The 22,322-nt window shown below is 42.3% G+C and overlaps 1 protein-coding gene across 1 annotated transcript in view; it reads left to right on the top strand.

Annotated features, from left to right (window-relative positions):
- RPS6KA2 (ribosomal protein S6 kinase A2) overlaps positions 1–22,322 on the top strand; it is a 449,145-nt gene that overhangs the window by 374,536 nt on the left and 52,287 nt on the right. Inside the window, 2 exon segments of the mRNA XM_030556734.1 lie at positions 4,730–4,794; positions 18,348–18,450. Of these exon segments, the coding sequence (XP_030412594.1) occupies positions 4,730–4,794; positions 18,348–18,450 (168 nt within the window).

Genomic DNA, 22,322 nt, shown 5'->3' with positions numbered 1-22,322 from the left:
TCCTCCGATGCCTTGGAATCGGGCCCCACACCTTAGTGCCTTTTTAATGTTTTAACTTTTTTTACTCATCTGGTGGCGGTCCGGGTCTTCGGCAGCACTTTGGCGACGGGGGGTCCACAGAAGACCCAGAGTGAGGGAAGGACCCCCCTGCCACCAAAGTGCCACCAAAGACCCAGACCGTCGTCGGGTATTCGAATCAAAACAATTATCTTTGTGAGTTCATGGAGAATGAGTGAGGTCCAACAAGACTGGTGAGGGGCAAACAGAGTTCCTATCTTTAAAAAAGGGAACAAAGAGGACCTGGGAAATTATAGAGCAGTCAGCCTAACTTCAATACCTGGGAAGATACGGGAACATATTGAACAATGACTTTGTAAGCACTTAGAGGATAATAGGGTGATAAGTAATAACCAACATGGATTTGTCAAGAACAAATGCCAAACCAACCTAATTTCCTTCTTTGACAAGGTTACAGGCCTAGTGGATAGGAGGGAAACTATGAAGAGAATATATCTTGATTTTTAGTACAGCTTTGGACACAGTCCCACGTGACAGTCTCATAACCAAATTAGGGAAATGTGGCCTACATAAAATTACCATAAAGTGGGTGCACAGCTGGTTGAAAAAACATGCTCAACAAGTAGTCATTGATGGTTTGCTGTCAAACTGGGATTTCATATCTAGTGGGATCCCACAGGGTTCAGTCCTTGGTCCAGTACTGCTTAGTATTTTCATTAATGACTTGGATAATGGTGTGGAGAGTATGCCTACAGCATTTGAGGTGATACAAAGCTGAGAGGCTTGGGAGCACTTTGGAGGACAGAATTCAAAACGACCTTGACAAATTAGAGAATCGGTCTGAAACCAGCAAGATGAAATTCAATAAAGACATATGCGAAGTACTATATTTAGGAAAATCAAATGAACAACTACAAAATGGGGAATAACTGACCAGGCTGTAGTAATGTTGAAAAGGAGCTGGGGGTTATAGTTGATCACAAATGTAATGAGAGACAAGAGAGTGATGCTGCTGTGAAAAAGGCTATTATTCTGGGGTGTATTAACAGGATTGTTGTATGTAAGACAAGGGAGATAATTGTTGTACTCAGCACTGGTGAGGCCTCAGCGGGAGTACTGTGCCCAGTTTTGGGTGCCATACTTTAAGCTGTGGACAAAATGGAGAAAGTCCAGAGCAGAGCAACAAAAATGATAAAATGTTTTGAAAATCTGACCTATAAAGAAAAGTTGCAAAAGCTAGGCATGTTTATAAGAAAAGAAGATTTGGGGAGGGATCTGATAAGTGTTCAGATATGTTAAAGGCTGTTACAAAAAAGATGGTGATCAATTATTCTTCATTTCCACGGAAGGTAGAAAAAGAAGTAATGGGCTTAATCTGCAACAAGGGAGATTTAGGTTACATATTGGGAAAAGCTTTCTAACTATAAGGATAATTAAGTGCTGGAATAGGTTACCAAGGGAGACTGTGGAATCCCCTTCTGTGATACAACTGATCCAGGATTTATATACAGTTTGCTGGTTGAATGAGGTTCACACTTCCAGCAATGGTAAAATAGTTTCAAATGATTCTCGAGTAAAGAGGCTGGGACCTGTTAAAGAAGGGCTATAGTTTTATTGTTTTCTGTTGTTCGTGTTGAGTAAGGGACATAGAACAAAGGAAGGTATAAAGAGGAGTAAGCCATAGAGAAGGCAGGAAGAGCAAAGAAACAGATGCTGAACTCACCAAGAAGCAGTTAGAAGAGCTGTGTGCAGTGAGCTCTGTCAGCAGCTGATCAGAAAAAATCGGAGCCGGTAGTCATGCCACACTCTTATGCCATGAAGCAAGATGGGGCACTGCTCCAGACTGGGGAAGGGGTCCCTTTTTCTTCTACAGGGCATGCAAGAGATCAAGCAGATGGTTCCACAGATGATCCAGCAGAGACAGCAGCAGTGGCAAAAGTATTAGAGCTGTGGAGGCTGGAGTGCAGAAGGCTGCTAGTGGAGGAGAGACAGAGTTGGGGGCCAGGTGTCAGAGTAAGGAGACAGAGCTGGAGCAACAGAAGGTTGCTGACCAGGACAATTGCAAGCGGCTCTAACAGAAGAGGAGTGGCAAGTTATGCCCATGGGACCCAGGAGAAGGACATAATGGGGTGTGCCTGATAGAAGCTAGCAGATGTGGATGTGATGAATCCCATTACCCATTCTGTAGCCTGAGTCATTATGAACACTAAAGGTTATTCCAGGAGTCTGACTGTGGGAATGCAGGGAAGTGTGTGTTCTTGGTGTGGTGTTTTCTGTAATTAGGTAACAGGATTGAGGCCGAGGGCTCAGGTACAAGTGTACTATAGCCAGACACAGTGGTCGAGGGAGTAAACCCTCACTGGGGAAACTGAGTCAGTGTTTGGTAAGTCTGGAGCAAAGCTGAAAGGGACTAGGGTCCAGGATCTGCTAGGAGTGATGGGATCCTGGTGCAACTAGGTCAATAGCTGTGGGCCTGTACTCTGCTGAGAGGAGTCAGCCTCTGGGAAAGCTGTGGGCCAACACTCTGCTGGGAGCAGGGCTGACTCAGGATGGAAAGAGTTTCACACCTTGGGTTGACAGAGCTCTCTACTGGCCTGGGTGGCCCAGATGGGTGTGAAGCAAGCACTGAGGTAGTATGGATATTAAGAAGGGTAAAAGATGCCCCTTAGTTTATGGACTCAGGAGAACCTTGAACGATGCCTGTAGCCAGTAGCTAGTAGCTAATCCGACTGGTGGTTTACTACTGTGTGTCAGCAACTCTTGTCAGGCCTGACATACTCACTACATCTAACACACTGTTGTCATGGCATATGCCCCAAAAGGCGTCACATGAGAGATCACTGGAAAACTTCACTCTTCCAGCAATGGTAAAATAGTTTCAAGAGATTCTCGAGTAAAGAGACTGGGAAATGTTAAAGAAGGGCTATAGTTTTATTGTTTTCTGTTTCTTTGTTTCATGTAAGGGACAGAGAGCGAAGAAAGGTGTAAAGAGAAATAAGCAGTAGAGAAGATCATTAGTATTCTTACATATGTAGGTTTGGGTTATGTACAAAGAGTGATGGATATGTGCTGGAAATATGTTTGTCTCCATAAGCCCAATCTGTTGTAGACAAAGGAGTATGTGTTTGTCTGACCAGCCTGGTCGTCAGGCCTAGACAATGAAGGTGCATTTACATAAAATATAAACAAAGCTATCAACCTGGAGAGTGGGGTCGGTAGCTTCTTGGGAGGATCTGAACCTCAAATGATAAGTATCAACTAATTGTATACAATATTACTGTATTAAGTGTATTGAGTAACGTCTTTTGTGAAAGTCAGTGACATGCTGGTGATTAATATCATTGTGAAATGTACATATTAACACTATATGAGGAATGATGAATATTCAGTGATATTATGCTTTACCTAGGAAAACAAGGGACTCCAGCAGCTTGTATGTTTGTGGAAGGTCCTGACTGAGAGAAACTCAGCCATGGGTGGAAAAAAGAAAAATCAGTAAGAAATCTATATTAAACAGAGTAGCTGGCAAGTTAGATCTTAGCCATTAGAAAGCGTATTTTTACTTATATTTTCTTGTAACCAATTTTGTTCTTATCCCTTGCACATAAATTCACTTAAAACCAATTTTTTTGTTAATAAACTTCTCTCTTTGAAACTAAACCCACCCAGTGCTGTGTTTGAATTGAAGTGATTGTTAGCTCCAGTTAAAGTAATAAGCTGTGCTTTTGTCACTTCAGAGGAATGATAAACCTTATTACTTCTCTGAGTGTTCCAGGAGAGGGCTGGACACTCCAGGACAGGGGAAAATTCAGGACTGGGAGTGTGTTGGGGTCACTCTGCAAGTAATAACTAAGGCTGATGGAGACCGGTGTCTGGCTGTTGTGTTGTACTAAGGCTGCTAGGGTCAGAGTGCTGAATCAGGGCTGCACAGCACAGACTTTCAGGGTTTCTGAACTGTGAGCCACAGCAGCTGAGCATTTAAGGCAGGTACCCAGGGTTACAGGGCAGGCAGTGACACAATCTCTCATTGCTCTGGATTGAACCCCAAAGTATTACACCATCATTGGCAGTTTTTAAGAACAGGTTGGAGAAAACACCTGTTAGGGATGGTCTAGACCACCGGTTTTCAAGCTTTCTGAGCTGAAAGCCTCCCTTTGAGTTACAAGTTTTGGTGGCACCTCCCCAGTCCAGACAAAAATAGAGAGAAAAGGAGGGTCAAGGGGTGGAAGTGGTGCTCCCTCCCTGAACACCACTGCGTAGGGCTGCCCCAAGCCACCTGCCATCACTGCTCCCCCCCCCAAACATTCCTCTGTGCCCTTCTAGGGGGACATGCCCCCCAGTTTGAAAACCTCTGGTGTAGGCATACTTGGTCCTACCTCAGTGTGGGAGGATGAATTAGATGACCTCTTGAGGTCTCTTCCAGCTCTACATTTCTATGATTCTATTTCCTTATCTAATATGGAGCATGAAAGACTGGCCAGGCGGACCTGACACAAGCCTACAATCAAAACTCACATGTTCAAGGGTTTTCCTTTCCTGGCTGTGATGTTTGCATTAACAAAATGTCCTTGTATATATTTGTGATGGCTTAAACAATTTCTAATTTTTTTCAAGGGGAAGGGAGGGATATTTTGGTGATGGTTTTAAAGAATACAGCATGTTCCTCCTGGCTTGGCTTTATTTTGACTCTTTCTTATTGTTGTCTTGGCAGGTGCTGGCCTCGATGGAGTTGAAGAAATTAAACGGCACCTGTTCTTTGTGACTATAGACTGGAATGTAAGTAGAGCAATATTGTTGCTAATTGTAGTCTGGGATTAGGTAGATTTAGCAAAGGCCAGCTGGAAACTGAGTCTGTCATATGAAAACAAAACAAAACAAAAAAGCTTACTGGAGTGAGATCAACCATAGAGAGCCTGTGAATTAAAGCCTTTTGATTCGCATCCATGTTTCTGCTTTTACACTACAGAAAATAAAGGTCCATTCAGCATCCTCAGCTTTTTCAAACTTTTTGTTTCTGTTTTACCTAATCAGATGGCTCGTTATGATGTAATTTGAATCACTTTCCAGAGGTTCAAAGAATAATTACCACATTACACTCTGAAGAACTTAATGTACTGATCCCAGGAGCTGGATTAGAATGTAATGGAGCAGCTCTAAATGAAGGTGTTCCTGTGACATTTCAAAATGAATGCAAAACAAAGCTTAAGGCTTTGGTTTGGAAAGAGACACAACAGGGGAAAGCTGTCTGCTCCTCTGGATTCTTCCACTGTTGTGCTCTTCTTTTCTCTATAAGAGCATTAGTCCCTTGTGTCTGAGCCTGACTGAGTGGTACTATACCTTTCAGGCTTTATGCTACCTTTGTGCTCTCCAAAGCCAGGATTTGCCAGCAGCCAATTTGCTCCCAGAGTAATTTAGAGCAGTCTCACAAGTGCTCTATCTTATGGCCCCCAGCAAAGGGAACACTGCAGCAAATCAGAGCACAATGGTCATGTCCCTACCCCTCCAGCGCACCTCCTATTCCAATGGGGCTGGCAGAGTGTTTTCCAGAACTGTTGTTAGCTGTACATCCGCTTGGGATGCTCTATGCTGTCGGAATCATAAATCACCCAGTTAAAGTAGCTTTGTGGCTTCTTTGCACCACAGGGATGGCAAAAAGTGGCAATAACATGAACTGGGATCAGTCCCTTACTTACTGGGTGCTTTAGACAAGCATAAAGTAGACAGATTTTAAAGACCAATGATTCTAATAATAGAATATACAGTTTAATAATCCAGAGCTGACAAGAGCAACTCTTTTTACGGATGCTAGTTGTTTTTATTTAGGTGACTGACTAGTTTAGCTTCAGCACTTGAAATGAGAACAGCAAACATTTTAATAAATGTAACAGTCCAGATAAGAAGTGTTTGAATGATACATGGGATTGTAACCAATCATTTGCCTTTTTGCAGTCCATTTCATCTCACAATGAAATTAACAGCAGAGCTCAGCTAAGCATTTGATACAGACTTCACAGATACTCAAAATAAGCCTTGGCACAAGTTTCAATTTATGAACCAGCACTAGCATTAATACAAATTTTGTCCAAATCTACAAAGTTTGAGTTAGAACTGGATGCACAAACTCTTTTTTGCTCTCTCTGAGTATCTGCCAGCATTCTGAGGCTTCTGCCTGCTAAAGCCTTTAAAACTCTCTAATCTAATTTTATCTGATGTAATTGGTTCCACAGAAATACCGTAAATCACCCTAATATTAGAATTATATTCAGTGGGGTGTGTCACATGGCCACTACTCCCACTTCTGGTTTTGGTGAACCTGTGTGAATGCACCTAAACCAATCAAATCCATACCCTTGCGTATGGCTTCACAAAGGAGCTAATACTTGGGGAAAACTGTGCATCTGAACGCAATTCATTTTCAAACTACAGGCACTGAGCACCCATGAAAGATCATTTTAATATTGTAAAAATTCACACACCTGCTTTGAAGTGAACTTTGAAGAGCTGGCTCAGCTCTTGTTAGTACTTCAGGAGCCAGTAAAATGAAAGAAAAGTAGAGTTTTAGGTTTTCATCCATTGCCAAGCTGACTTGCATCCCATTTTCTTAAGCACAAGTTTCATGGATTCTCTTTTCCTTTCCTATGTAGCACTTTCCATTTCAAAGTACTTTTCTAACATTAAGAATTAGGTTGTGTCTGGCCTTGCGACAGAGAGTTCATGAAAGGCCATTCCTTACTGTATCCAGGTTTCTGCCTTTACACTAAAGAAAAATAAGTATGATTTGAGCCAGCATGAGCCTTGAGATGAAACTGGGTCTTTATGTTTTATTAAAATGATACAGCTAGCTGTTAGCAAGCCCTTCATGGATGGAAACAGAGAGGGCTTGGGGAACAGGAATGGATCTTGCACAGATGTTCCGTATTGCTCACTATTTTTTTGCAGCAAAAGTCCCTGATATGTTCATTTTGTTCTTCAACCAAATATATGGTACTATTTCCTTCAGCTGGCGGGCAGTCAGCAAACATCAACAATGATAACGAAAGACTTCAATACTGATATATTTTACTGAAAGAATATTTGAAGTCCTCAGTGGGGAAGGGACAAGGTGTCTCAGAAATTGCCTAACCCACTATGGCAGCTGTGTTTGACACGGACACTTCAGCTGACAGTCCAGAAACATTCAGGGACCATAGGGAAAGCATTTTCCATCAAAAGCCCTCAGGACGAAACATGCTTATCACCAAAAGACCAGAATGAATCTGAGTCTTCTGAGGCTGAGCACAAGACTGATTTTTTTGAAGCAGGCTTTTCCCCAGTACTGAAGTAGTATGGTGACCAGGCAAGCAACCACCACACTTAATCCCATTTGAAAAAGAGGCTCAAATTAGAAAGGAGAACTAGATCCTTCTCTCAGCTATGTATATGGTGCCCAGATACCATGGTAATGGGTGCTTTAGAAGTGCAGATAGACACATTAATAGTTTAGATCTTCATTTCACAATACTGTCTACTGAAGTCACTCACTTGGCTTTTGTTAGCAGTGGTTATTTACTCAAGGACTGGAACACATTTCTTCAGATTGGAGTAGTTGTGGCATGGTTTACTGGCATAAACCACCCCAATTCCATGTGAGGAAGCATCACATACTAACTTGTTGGGCAAGGGTGGGTTATCATAGAATATCAGGGTTGGAAGGGACCCCAAGAGGTCATCTAGTCCAACCCTCTGCTCAAAGCAGGATCAATCCCGAGACAGATTTTTACCCCAGTTCCCTAAATTGCCCCCTCCAGGATTGAACTCACAGCCTTGGGTTTAGCAGGCCATTGCTCAAACCACTGAGCTATCCCTCCACTATCTGAGGTGATCTGTTGTTTGCTTCTAGAAAAGCTTTTTGACACTCACATGACAAAACCTGCTTTTGACCAGACTGCAGTAAACAATTCAGCAGATGCAATAAGAGTTGCTATGTTTGGTATAAATCAGCTATAGTAGTTGATGAATCCCAAAAATGACCTAAACTGTGACACATCCTTTGGCCGGGGAGTGTCCAGGACTGTTCCTTCTCCTGAGATTTGTGTAGGGCTTGTACATCAATAACATGCCGACAGTAACCTATCGTGTCCTTGAAAAATTAACATATTATGCAATTAGCTCGTAACCTGTATTCTTCCAGATATTTTAATACCCTTTTCAGGGTTTCCAGATGTTCTTCATCACTTCCACCAAACACAATAATGTCATCCAGATAACATTGTGTACTCAAAATACTTTGCAAGACTTGGTCCATTGCCCATTGCCATATAGTAGGAGCTGAATCAATATCAAACACTAGTCTGTTGAACTGGTACTGACCCATTTGTGTGTTGATTGTGAGGTATGACTTAGACTCTCCCTCAACTTCCATCCATAGGTAGGCCTGTGACAAATCAATTTTGCTAAATCGTTGTCCCCCTGCCAGTGGTGCAAAAATATCTTCAATTCAAGGCAGGGGGTATTTTTCAACTATCAGTCCAGGGTTTAAGATGACCTTAAAAGCTCCACTCTCTCTTACTGCACCACATATTTTTACAATTGGAACAGCAGCAGTTTCCCACTCAATCCTGGCCAGTTTTGAAAGAACGCCCTCTCTTTCCAGATGTTCCATTTAAGCATCTAACTTTGAGAAGATACCGTAAGGGACAAGTCAAGCTCTGTGAAACGTGGGCTGAGCCTTCTCATCTAGGATTGTTTTAGCCTTCATGTGTTTTGGAATTCCTAGGCCCTCCTTGACTACTTCCGATGCCTGACTTAGTATCCCTCCAGATGTTGTTCAGCTGTTTTAGTGGAGTCTGCTGAGAGTGACTGCAGAATCTCTATAGATACCTAATCCAGTGGACCCTTATGTAACCATTCATGGCCCCGCAGGGCTGGACCCCCTTTCTCAATTACATATAAGTCTAATAAAAACTACTTATTGTTATACTCCACGTTCACTTGCATCACTCCAATTGGCACTGTTTTTTTTCTCCCGTATAAGTTCTTAGTAACATCAGTGTCCCCTTCAGTTTGGTATTTTAAAAAGTTTTGTCATATTCCAAACATGAGATAATAGAAACTGAAGAGTCTGTGTCCAATTCCATGTTAAGCATTTTGCCTACCACCCTGGTGCCCACCAAATTACAGACTGGTCATTTTTGCTCATACTATATATATGCAGGCTGGCTACTCCACTCTCCCGGTCTGTCACTACTGCCTCTGTCCACATAGTGTACATTGATATTCATTTTTCTTTACTGATTTGGTCTCTTCCTTATTTTTCTTAGTGCAAGAAACTGCTTGGATAGGACCCTTTTTATTACAGCTTCTGCAATATGTATCTTTAAATCAGCAATCAGAAGGAGTGTGGAACCCTTTTCCACACCAATATCATGTCTGTCTGCTGAGTGGACTGGCTCTGTGTCTGGAGTAGGGCCCTCAGCAGCACCTGTTCAGTACTCCTCATAGCTTAACAAGTCAGCCAGGTTGCCTGATGGACCACCCTGCCTGATTGACTTAGGAAGCCAGCCAGGCGGTTCTTAAACCTTACAGCAGCAGTAGCTTGCTGGCTGCTCAACTCACATGCCCATGGACTATCTGCCTTCCTGTGCTCATCTCTAAATCCTGCTCCTGCTTTGCTCCTCCGCAGTTCCAGCCCAGACATGGTCCTGCACCCAGCTTTGTTCCCATCCTGTCCCAGCCTCACTCCTGTCTCAGAACCAATCCTGCTCCTGCTTTCCCTAACTCCTGGTAATCCGGCTCCAACCATAAGCTTTGACTCTGACTCTGCTTCAGCCCTTGACTCTGTCATTCAGACGCTGACTACTAGGCCGACTCCTGTTCTGGCCGCTAGGCCTGGCTGCATAGGACCCGGTCCCCTGACACTCTTGCCCTGGGTTACAGATAGTGTAAGCATTCGTATTTCTGTTTTCGTGCCAGTATGCAATTCTATTGCATCCCTCTCTGCAATTTCCATTGCTACTCCAATTTCTACTGTGCGCTTCAAGGTGTGAGCTTCTTCTGGGTGCTTTCATTCAGCAGTCCCTATACAAATCTGTCTCTTAGGGCCTCGCTAAGCCCATTCTTAAAAGCACAGTGTTCTGATCATCTTTTTAACTCTGTCGCAAAGGAGGAAATAGATTCACCTTCAAGCTGATTCCGCTTATGAAACCTGAACCTTTCTGCTGTAAGCAGGGGCTTGGGTGACAATCTTGAACAATTTGCACTTTTTAAAGGTTTTGCTGGCTGGGACAATCAGACTACATAATAAACTATAGGTTTTTCCTCCAGTCACAATCAGTAATGCTGCTGCATGTTTTGCTCAGGGATTCTCATTTACTTCAAAATATTCCTCCAGCCTCTCTAGATTTGTGGGCCAGTCCGCCAAAGCATCGTCAGACGCCTCCATTTTTCCAATACCGCTTGTCATTGCACCTTGCTGCTGTTACTTTAGCTGCTATTAGCTCTTAGGGACTGCAAGCAAGGTCACAGATTGTCTTGCTGTTCGGATGCATAGAAGGTTCTTGACATCCCACCATCATCGCCCGTTGTTGTGTATTGTGGACATAGCACAAATCCCTGATTATAAACCCGGACACATCCATAAAGGTGGAGCCAGGATGGCTAACTGACTCTGTACTGCATAGAGATAGAAGAAAAACAGAGTAACCACTATACAACAGCAAATTCAACATCAGCAACTGCTAAAAAAACTGTAACTGCAAATTCACATGAAGAAATTCAACCCTCCATTCAATACATTCAAATACATAACAATCACCTTGGCAACTGAGCTAGGCAGTACTTCTATATCCTGGGAAGTTTCCCAAAATCTGGGAATTTTTGAGTAAAATGTTTTGAATGAAAATTCTCAATTTCCCAAGTTGAAACATTTTACTCACACATTCCCAGGTTTGGGGAAATTTCCCAGGATATAGAAGCACTGTAAAAAACTTTATCTGGGAATTTTTTACCAGATTTGGGAAATTTTTAGCGCTAGGTTGGGAAAAGTTGGCATCACAATATAGAAGCACTGGAGCTAGGAAGAGTGAGGTCAGCAGCTTCCCTATTACTGTCTAAGGAGAGCTGAAGCACCAGCAGCCCATCCTCCTAGCATGAGCTGTACAGGAGAGCTGAATGCATGAGGAAGGCCAAGAGGAATGGTGTTCTCAGTATCTGTCTACAGCCCAGGGGCGGAAAGAGGAGAGTAGGCTGGGCTTTGCACATTCTGATATTTGCCAAGCTCCACATCGGAACCCACACTGCAATTCAGTGAATTCTCCCATTCCTAGTTCTTAGGCTGAGTCCATTTGATGCCATATTTCAGCCTAGGCTGCATTTTCATGGCTGAGTTATGTGCCCTTCTGAAGACAGATCCTTAACCGTAATTGGGCAAGTGGGAACTAGTACAATAATGTGAGAACTGAGCTATGGAGGCTTGATTCTCCACTGAACCTGAGTTCGGCTGAGATGCAGTGGAGAAGGGGGGGCTCTTGGGGAGCTGGTCACAGCTCCTTGAATCTCAGCTGCTTTGCCCCAGTGTAAAGTGTAGCTGCAGAGAGGCAGATTTAACATATACCACTGAGGTATAGTCCTTCAGGGACCTTATGCCAGTGGAGAATCAGATGTAATGGAACCTAGATCTGCCATGCCTCCTCACCCAGACACCCACCCTGCCTCCACTTTCAGGAAGAGGGAGGGCTCTGGTGCAGGAGGAAGCAGAGCAGCCTTCATCAGCTTGATGCCAACAGAGATTCCCCCTACACAAGGGCAATTCTCTAGAGCAAATCCACTGTCACTTTAGGTGCATTCTGCATTGTGTAAACAACACATAGTGAACTTGACAGACTGAAAAATCTGGTCCATAGTGTTTATCCCAAAGCCAAAATTGTAGCACTGGCCAATCTTTGTAAAAGCCTCCATACTACTGTTACTTTCACTGCAGTAACAGGGTCCTAAATCTGCACTTTCCAGGGTGACCCAGACAAAGGCATCTCTTCTGCAAATCTCCACCTCAGTGCTACGAAACATCCATCAGGCCACTGCAGCACAAATTTGGTAGATTCTCCTTTAAATAAATTGACATTGTTTCAGAGTAAAGGTCTGGGCTGAGATTTTAAGGGAGTCTGAGGGAGTTAGGTGCCCAACTCTCACAGCAATTCATGTGCCTACAGTTTCTACAAAGTTTAGGACCCATTTGTTCCCCAAGACAAATAAACACCACTTCCATTGACTTCAGCTGATTTAAAAGCAGCAGTGTGTCTGAGGGCAGAATTTGGGTTCCAAATGCTTTTTCTTATTATTTTCCCCTTGCAGATTGTGCTTACAGAAGCTTTGGCTTTTCACTGGGTCTATGAAATCCCTTTGTACAACCCTCAGTCAGAAGAGATGGGCATGAATATCTCTTTTTGTCATCAGATGATCTAGAAAAAAAGGCTGAGTTAGGACTCTATTCATCACGGGTAGGATTCATATATAAAGTAGCAGTGAATTTCATTCCTTTCATCAGATCTGGCTGATAGGGTAGGAGTTCTTTTTCTTTCCTACTCCCTCTGTTTTCTTTACCAGAACACACTTTCAACATAAAGGTCAAACTAAATTCACAATATAAATTAATTATAGATGTTATCAACAGCAAAAGCTGATCCAGGGATGTGAATTCTGGTGCCCTTTCTGTCATTTGTCATTAGTGTTGTTAAGGGCTAACATTTTAAAAGATAGCTCAGCCTTTTGTCTGTTTGTTGGATTTTGCTGTGACAGGTATATATGTATCAAGGAAGTTTATTCCTGTCCTGCAAGTGTGTCACTGCAGAGAGCAGCATCTTTCTATTTCTGGAAGGTGTCTAAGGAATAACTTAATTCTTCATCAAAGACACTCGACTCAGTGCAGGAAATTACTAAATAGTTCTTAATTAAATTAAATCATTTTCTTTTTCTTGATATCTGCCAGATGCATGCATAGGGCATTTACATCTGTATCTCTTTCATGTATCCATTTAACATGAATTGTGATAACTGTTCATGAATAATGAGGGACAGATGTGAGTCCCAAACACTTTATTGCCAGCTCATTACATGCATCACAGCGAAAGAAATGTCCAGTGACCACCCAAGTTTGCAACAGGGACTGAAGGCAAAGATATTAACAAAACATAATAGCAACACTTAAGTAGAGCTGGTACTAAAATCAGAATGTCCAGCCTGTGGGAAATTCTGATAATTCTAAAAATGAAAATAATGGGACAAAAAATTTAGCTATCAAATTTTTTGGCAGAATGGAAAGTTCTGAAAAATTTCAGTTCAAAACATTTTGTTTCTACATTTTTATTAGAAACTAAAACTAAATGATTTGACATCTCCAAATCAAAATGTTTAATTTCAACTTGGTTCAGCCTTAACCTGAGATGCCACAGTGACTCATGGGAGCTGAATTTATGTCTCATATACCTTCATTTCCTGATGTGGGCCAGGCTCTCTGGTGATACTACATCACCCATGGTGCGCTATGGTCACGTGAGTTCCATGAGGCATGGTGTTGGTTCAACCAAAGGGGAGACTGTGGTGTGTCATAGAAGTGTAGTCTAGCCATGGAACTCACCCCATAGAGAAGAATGGGGGTATGAGGCATCCAAAGTACAGCTCCCATGAGGTGCTGTGGCAGCTGAAGCATACCCAAAGTAAAGTCATACTGACCAAAAACAACTTGAAATGAAATATTTAGTTTAGATTTTCCTGATGGAAAATTGACACATTATTTTCAAAATAATTCCCGCCAAAAATTTTGATTTTTGCAGAAACTGCATTTTCTGTCAAAAAAAAAATTTCGACAGAAAATTCCTGACCAGCTCCAGTATTAAGCTGTGTACAAAAAGCATCTCTGTATAATAGATATGCCCTCAATAAGCCCTCAATTACATAATATATTTTTTCACCTGTCAAACTAAGCAAAATCTTGACAGGTTTCCTAGCCTAGTGTCGAAAATATGAAATAGGTAATTGCAAAAAATGTCAGGGTTAATTCTCCAAACAAACTGGAGCTCTAGGAGCAAAGAGTCCTCAAACTGTTAGAGGCCTCTGTGTGCATTCTGGTGAATTAGATGTGAATTAATCTGACTATAATAACTGTCAGAGCCTCAGAACGTTTGGGGATTTGATAAACATACAGAAGCTTGGATGCTTATCCAAACCTGTATGCCTGAGTATATCATTCTTTCTTCTTTGAGTGCTGGTCCGTATGTGTATTCCACTGTGGGTATGCATGTGCTCCATGCACCTGAGACCAGAGAATTCTTGTAAGTCTCTTGTTCCATGACAGCACCCCTGCCCTCCTCAGGCTTCACACCAAGAGCATAAGGGGCAGGGCAGACCAACCACCTCTCCAGATCCTTCTTACTGCTGCATGGCTTGAGTTGGAATCCTCCAGTGTCCAGAGCTGATTGTTCTCTTCTCCTGTAAATATTCAAGTGATGCTGTTCTCAGGAATTTTAATTGTTAGTGTTTTATAGCTCCCCAGTTACCCAGTGTTAGAATCCCCACCTTGGGAACTCTCCTAGTCACTTGGCGGGGTACTTAAATTTTGCCCAGCATATCGGACTTCAGAAACTGTGTCTCCTGCCCCCACTCCCGTTCAGTTAGCAACAGCCACCAGGGTTCCCTCTGCTGCCTCAGAGATGCTCACATCTCTGCTAAGTGCAGTACCTGCCACTCTTTTCCCAACCAAACGTGGAAAGCATGAGAATTTCAGCTTTGGAAGCACCTTATACATTGGCCAAGGTTAGCAAGAAGCATGCTTTCCAGTGCTAGTCTGACTCCAGAGTGGAGACAGGAGCGGGAAGGACCCTTTGGTTGGGCCCCCTTATGAGAGTAAGGGGCACTCTCACAGATGTAAAAGCAGATCCACTTCTAGACCCTCAAAGAGGAGAGATCCGTCACCAACCTTCTACAAGTCAGGTGAGCCTTCACGCTCAATTCATAACATCTGAGGCCCTCCTAAAACTTAATGGCATCTTCAAAAGACTCATAGAAGCAAGATTTCTTCTGTATCAGCATCTGCATCAACTTGGACACTAACTGTGGTGCCACCTAAAATGAAGCACTGGGATAGGAAGGACGAGGAACCACTGGTACTGACAAAAACTGCACAGATGGAGACTCAATCACCGGTGGTACCTTCATGGCCACATAAGGAACTGCCATCTATACCTATTAAGGTGGCACAGAGTGACAAGACACAACCTCCAAAGGTGCAGGTGATTTATACCACTCTGGACTATATGTTTGACCTCCCAGATCTACAATTTCCTTTGTTATCAGGACCGATCCTCATCAGAGAGATACAAATGCCTGTGGGAATCCAGGACTTTGGGAGAAGTCTATCCCCCACCCAATTCACTAGCCCCGATTTCCTATCCACGAATCTGTTGGCACTGCCAGTGGACCCAGATCTAACCTTTGCATCTTTGGGAATATTGCTTGCACTCACAGTGGCATACACATAGCAACTGGCACTCAAAGAAGAAAGAGAAGTTACTTGCCTTGTTATAACTGGAATTTGCTGAGATGCGTGGTCCCTATCTGTATTCCGCTACTAGCTCTCCTTCCCCTCTGCTTCAATCATGACTAGATTTGCAATAGAGAAGGAACAAGGGAAGCAGTCTACCCTGCCCCTTACAACCTCAGCACGCCGTGTGAGGCAAGCAGGAGCACAGACATGGACTAACAGATGCTAATTGAAAGAATTCTCCAGTCTCAGGCACATGGAGTGCATGCGTAACCACCGTGGAATACAGATAGGGACCACACATCTCAAAGAACTCCAGTTACAGCAAGGTAAATAACTTCCCTTTATTGTGACACACTGAAGTTGTTTCATCACCCTGAATCCAAGGAAAACAATAGAATCTCTTTACACAGCTAGTAACTCTGCATGGTTCTGTGTAATTCACCATGATTTCTAACATTAGTCAATTATATCTTTCTGTGACAGACCAACATGATCATTCTTTTTTAAAGTTTTTTTAATTTATTTATTTGGGGGGAAAAAGAATAAACAGACAATAAAAGACTGAGACATATGTAATGAAATCCTTTCTTTGGCTAGGGAAGCAAAGTGAATTTTTCCCCCGACTATGATAACACATGCCATATATTAGAGTAATTCACCCATTACAGAAACCATACATTACGGAGAACCTTCCTGCATGTGAAGAATGGGGAAAAGCATGTGATCAGCTCCATTAAATATTTTGAAAAATCAGCTAATTTATGAAGCTGTTTTATTTCTTAAGAGTTAGCTTAAAATATTCTTTCCAAACGCTAATGAAGTTGAACTCTCAGCTCTTATTGTGTCTTGAAGGTTAATACAAACATTATATTTGTGCTTAAACATATTAATTATTGAGGGTGTTCTGCTTTAATCAGATCAGCCTTTTGAAGCCAGAAGACAGCAATGCTGATAGAAGAGGGAATATGGTCTAGTGATGATAATAGAGGGCAAGGAGTCAAATCGAAGCCCTTTTCCCCGTTCTGGCATAAAGCACACTATGTGGTCTTGATTAGCTCATAGAGGATCTGACCCAAAGCCCATTGAAATCAATAGGAGTCTTTCTATTTATGTCAGTGGGCTTCGGATCACACCCAAAAACTTTGTTCCTCAGGTTACTTATCTATCAAACTTATATAATTACCCATTGCATGGGAGTATTGTGAGGCTTAAGTCATTAATGTCTGGAAAACATCTATGAGATATTTGGGTGGAAAGTGGTATGGGGTGCAAAGTGCTATTATTACTGGTTACAAGTGTAGTCTTCCATATGTACTCCCTTCCTCTCCAACACAAGCACACCTACACAGGAATGCTTATCTGTACATGCCATCTCCCAATCCCCAGTATTATCCCTTGTTTCCTGTTTCACCTGCAAGTGCCTTAACTGGACGACTCCGCCCATCTGCAGAACCGTCTTGCTATCTCTCTTTGGCAAGTTCTCATCTTCCCTGTGATTTACCGAGCCAGCTGCCACACCCTCCTCCTTTTCCAGTCATGACAAATGACAAGAAACCAACTTGTCATCTGTTTAGACTGTAAGCAGCTTGCGGCAGCAACTGTCTCTATTTTGTGTCTTTTATGGCCTCAAGCAGGTTGTTGGTTCTTACCAAATAATAAATACTAATAACACAGTGACCCTTTCCCTCAGCACCACCTAACAAAGGCCACAAATGCTTGGTTCCTACTGTCATCTGCAAATTCATAGACTCATAGAATTTAAGGTCAGAAAGGACCATCATGATCACGATCTCCTGCACATCGCAAGCCATAGAACCTCACCTACCCACCTCTGTAGTAGATCTTAACCTCAGGCTGAGTTACTGAAGACTTCAAATCATGGTTTAAAGCAGGGGTAGGCAACCTATGGTAGACGTGCCAAAGGCGGCATGTGAGCTGATTTTCAGTGGCACTCACGCTGCCCAGGTCCTGGCCACCAGTCCGGGGGCTCTGCATTTTAATTTAATTTTAAATGAAGCTTCTTAAATGTTTTAAAAACCTTATTTACTTTACATACAACAATAATTTAGTTATATATTATAGACTTATAGAAAGAGACCTTCTAAAAACGTTAAAATGTATTACTGGCACACGAAACCTTGAATTAGAGTGAATAAATGAAAACTCGGCACACCACTTCTGAAAGGTTGCCGACTTCTGGTTTAAAGACTTCAAGTTACAGAGAATCCACCATTTACTCTAGTTTAAACCAGCAAGTGACCAATGCCCCTTGCTGCAGAGGAAGAGAAAAACCCCAGGGTTTCCGCTAACCTTACCCAGGGCAAAATTCCTTCCCGACCCCAAATATGGCAATCTGTTAGACCACGAGCATGTGGGCAAGATCCACCAGGCAGATACCTGGGAAAGAATTCTCTCTAATAACTCAGAGCTCTCCCCATGTAATGTCCCATCACCAGCCACTTGAAACTGTCTGCAAACCTACACACTGCCTCCTCAGAAAACCCCTGGCCCAGCCTAGAAGAGCAGCCAATTCCCAGGTGAACACCTAGCTTGAAAATTTGTGTCATTCTGTAGCTAAAGGATGCATTTTGTATAGACCCTGGGTCATAATAATTAAAAATGGCAAAGACTTACTAGGACATGGATATAATCAGCAGGAGCAGCTGCTGCATCCTCAAGTATATCACTCCCTGCCAGTGTAGCACATAGTTCTCCTGACAGAGGACATGCTAAAGAAGTGTGTGATCCTGCACTTGGACCTGACGGCTGCTATGGTATGTATATCACTAACTGTTCTCTATCATTGTTCTTGTAGAAACTATATAGGAAAGAAATCAAGCCACCTTTTAAACCAGCAGTGGGACGGCCAGAAGACACGTTTCATTTTGACCCGGAGTTCACATCACGGACCCCTACAGGTTAGCATCAATAATGAGATGGAATAGAAGTGATGGATATTTTCAGTTAATAGCTCCACCCCCACTGAAGTCAATAGGCCTGATCTTTTGTGGAATCAGTGGGCCTTGTCGGGTCAAGCCAGCAGGAAGCTGTGAGTGCTCAGCATTTCTCAGGAACAAGCCCATAGTTACTTCTCCAACTTGTCATTGGGTATGTCATCCAGAAAGGAAAGGTGCCTGATATTACCAAAACTAAAGAAAAATTGCAGTTTTTATTGTTTGATTTTTTATTTTGGGGTGGGTTTTTTGTTGTTTTTTTGTTTGGTTGGTTAGATTAAATGACCGTTTTAAATGACAACAATTTCAAAGGATTTGACGGTTGTGCAAGTTAGTATGTAACTGTGTTACACTTCTGTCTGATTTAATTGTGAAATGCCCTAGAACACTCTGATGAGTGAAACTTGATGAATGGTAACCCTGATGGAGAGGCAAATTCTCTGCTGGCAAAACTCCAGTGAAGCCAGTGGATTTATGCCTGCTGAGAATTTGGCTCATAACATCCACCTGGTTAATGACCAATAAATGCTCCAGATGGAACTGTTATTCCTATTTTTATTCATAATTTCCACTTCAGACTAGCGATAACATATGCCGGACAGTATATTTTAGGGCAGTTACCACCCTTGTAGGTCAGTCTTTTGAACAGACAACAATGGTACCAGTAACTTCCTAAGCACTAATCCCAGCTGCAACACTGACTCTCTGTGACCTTGGACAAATCATTTAACCACTCTGCCACAGTTTCCACATCTGCAAAATGGACACAATACTTAACTATGTACCCTACCAGCGCGAAGAGTTACTTTTTGTTGTTTGTAAAGCCTTCTGAAGATGGTAAGTTAAGATAAAGTTAAGTATTAAAATAAAATTGCAGCCTCTGGCTTCAAGCTTCAACCCTCAACTTGTCTCAGAATTATAAGAAATGAGTGAATCAGTTCTGATAAGTATAAAACTAGAGATGGGTCATGGCACTTGGACCCAAAGCTGAACTTTCCCATAGTTTTGATTCGGACTGATTGTGGTTTTGCCTAAGGCCTCTCTCTTAAAAATAATCCAAACCTTCACCCAAAGCTTGACTCAAACTTTTCACAGTGTGAAAAATGCTTGTAACACTTAATTTTGATCACCCCTTTACACTTCCTAATTTTTTGCTACAGTCAGACTCTTGAGGGCTGTTGCAGGCCCAGGGAGAGCTGCATCCCCTGTAGGGTACCAGACATTTTTACAGCACTATTTGTACATTTAATTCAGATCTCTATGGAACCTGGAGGCACATCTGTGAAATGCTGGAAACTTCACAAGCTAGTCTGTTCTTGTGAGATTTGTGTTCTGGCAGTTAGTTTGAAGAAAGTGAGATACATCTAAATGCTTTTGGGGTTCACACTCGGCCAGTTTTATTGGCATGAAAACCACTGTCTTGCACAAGTGTGCTGATGAACAGAGTTACATAGTTTATACTACCTGTGTTCACAGATATTTTCTGACCATTAACTGTCAGATTCAATTTGATATTTTGTGCGAAACAGACTTACATGGGGACTCTTTTTTTTTTTAATTATTTGGCCTGAGCCCCATTTACATTAAGACCCTCTTCCACTACCAGGGCTCATGTGATTACAGCACAGGAAGGCATACCGATGCTGGCTTTAATCTATCTAGCACAGGTAACAATAGTAGTGAAGTCACGGCAGCACAGACTTCAGCATGGGCTAGCTGCCCCAGGACAGTCCCGCCAGGGAATCTGGGTACATATTCGAGTTCCTAGCCCATGCTGAAGCCTGTGCCACCACATCTTCACTGTTCTTGTTACCTTCGATAGCTAGATTAAAGCTAGTGCAGGTATGCCTACACACGCTACAGCCACACCTTCATTTGCAGAGTAGATGTAGCCTTAGTCTAAATAAGAATCAGGCCCAATAATTTTAAAATGGATATAAATGTGATCTGTTGCCACTTTAAGACCCCTTTACACTTCCAGGGCAGTGTAAAGGAGCCGCCATATAAATAAAAATCAGGCCTATCTACAGTAGTCCTTGTCCCAGGACCATATCTTTGCTAAAAAATAGTTTTCTATTGAAATAATTTATTTTGTTAAGAAAAAAAGAAGGAAACGGTGAACAATCCCATGGTGCCCGTACATCTTATGGCTCTGTTGAAATTGTAAACCAATTAAGCTTCTCTGTTGTGGTTTATTATGTTTACTATGAAGCTTCTGTGTTGTGGGTCATTATGTCACCCTTTTACTGTAATGTAATTTTAGCCTTCTATTCACAATTAATCATCATCATAACTGTATCTTAATTTAATGTTATTGATTATGTTCTAGCAGTAAATGGAATTATATTACAGAAGCCTAGTATTTGTATCAGTTACTGTTCAAATTTGTAGTTTCTTGTCATTGATGTGTATCCATTAGGATCCAGGTTATTCCCTGAAATAAAATGGTGTCTACTTGCGACCTTCCTGCAACATAAATATATAATTTGTCCTAAATGTTTTGTGGACATCAAAAATACTTGGACAAGTGCGATTTTGTGGTAATGGATTTTTGCTGGATAAGTGATTTGTGCAATATGAGGTTGCTTAGAATTAAAGAGTTTCAGATAAATATTTGTGTATGTGAATTTTAAAGGTATAATAAGCACTAAGTATTATCTGCTTAAATGCAATAGGGTAGGCCAGGAGTAGTCAATAGGCAGACTGTGGGCCAAATCTGGACCCCCCCAGGTGCTTTTGAATGGACCCTCAATTTTTTAAATTTACCTATTATCATTTTTGTTTTATTATTTTCTCTGAAGCCTGGATTTTGGCTGTATCTTGACCAAGAAATTTGGACCTTGACAAAAAATAATTGACTATCCCTAGGGTGGGCTTTGAAGAGTGCCACTTTCTAAGAACCTATATAATAAAATTATATTACAGGGTTCTTCAAGTGCTCCACTGTATGAATTCATACATCAGTGATGAAATGAAAAAACAAAGTAGTGAAGGTTGGACAGGGCCCACCTCCATTATACTTGTGTCCACCCAATGTTTAGGTGAATTCTTTGCTTTCAGGAACATTCTGATCCCCAGATTAATGCGAATGATCTACTGCAGCATACTGTGGTGTCCGATAAAGAGACAGCTGGCTGTATACCTACTGCAGGTATTAGGAGGGGAAGGTGTAGGCCCACTCAAAACTAAAGGCCCACCGCTTGAGCCAAGGTGGAGGAACCGCAAAGTCCAGACCACAACTTAGTTTGAGGGACAAAACAGGAGAATGCAGGGACAGGAGTCAAGCTCATAGGGCCAAAATGAGGGATCCAGAGGGGGACATCAAGCAGAGAATAGCATCCACAACTCCTCCAAGGAATACAAGGAGCCAGTGGACACCACCCAGAGATGTGAAGCAACAAGAGAATGGAAACAGGCCCCACAGTCTTAGAGCAGCCTCTCTACACCCCACCCTGATCAAACTTCTTCCTCCTGATCTGCTGGATGGCCATTTTGGCCAGCACCAGGAGGAGAGGTTGACAAGGAGGTCTCACGATTTTGCTGGGCCATGGATGAGGTGTGCAAATACAAGGAGGTATTGGAGAAAGTGCAGCCAGAACCTCTGGAGGAGGCAGAAAAGGGGCTGCAGCCTTACAAACACTACATAAATGTGTGCCTGGGTCTCCTTCTCGCTGCTTGGCTGTGTAGATCTACACTTGGAAGAGTATATTATACAGAAACTGTCATAATCATAGGATCATTGTATGTCTAATGGGGTCAAACAGGAGCATGTTTTGTTGTTTCCTTTCTGTCATGATTCGGACCTGAGAATTATCCACCTTGTCACTAATGACAAA

This window comes from Gopherus evgoodei, chromosome 3, assembly GCF_007399415.2.
Source record: "Gopherus evgoodei ecotype Sinaloan lineage chromosome 3, rGopEvg1_v1.p, whole genome shotgun sequence".
Taxonomy (NCBI): Eukaryota; Metazoa; Chordata; order Testudines; family Testudinidae; genus Gopherus; species Gopherus evgoodei.
The sequence above is the reverse complement of the archived record's forward strand: the minus strand, read 5'-3'. Positions and strand labels throughout refer to the sequence as shown.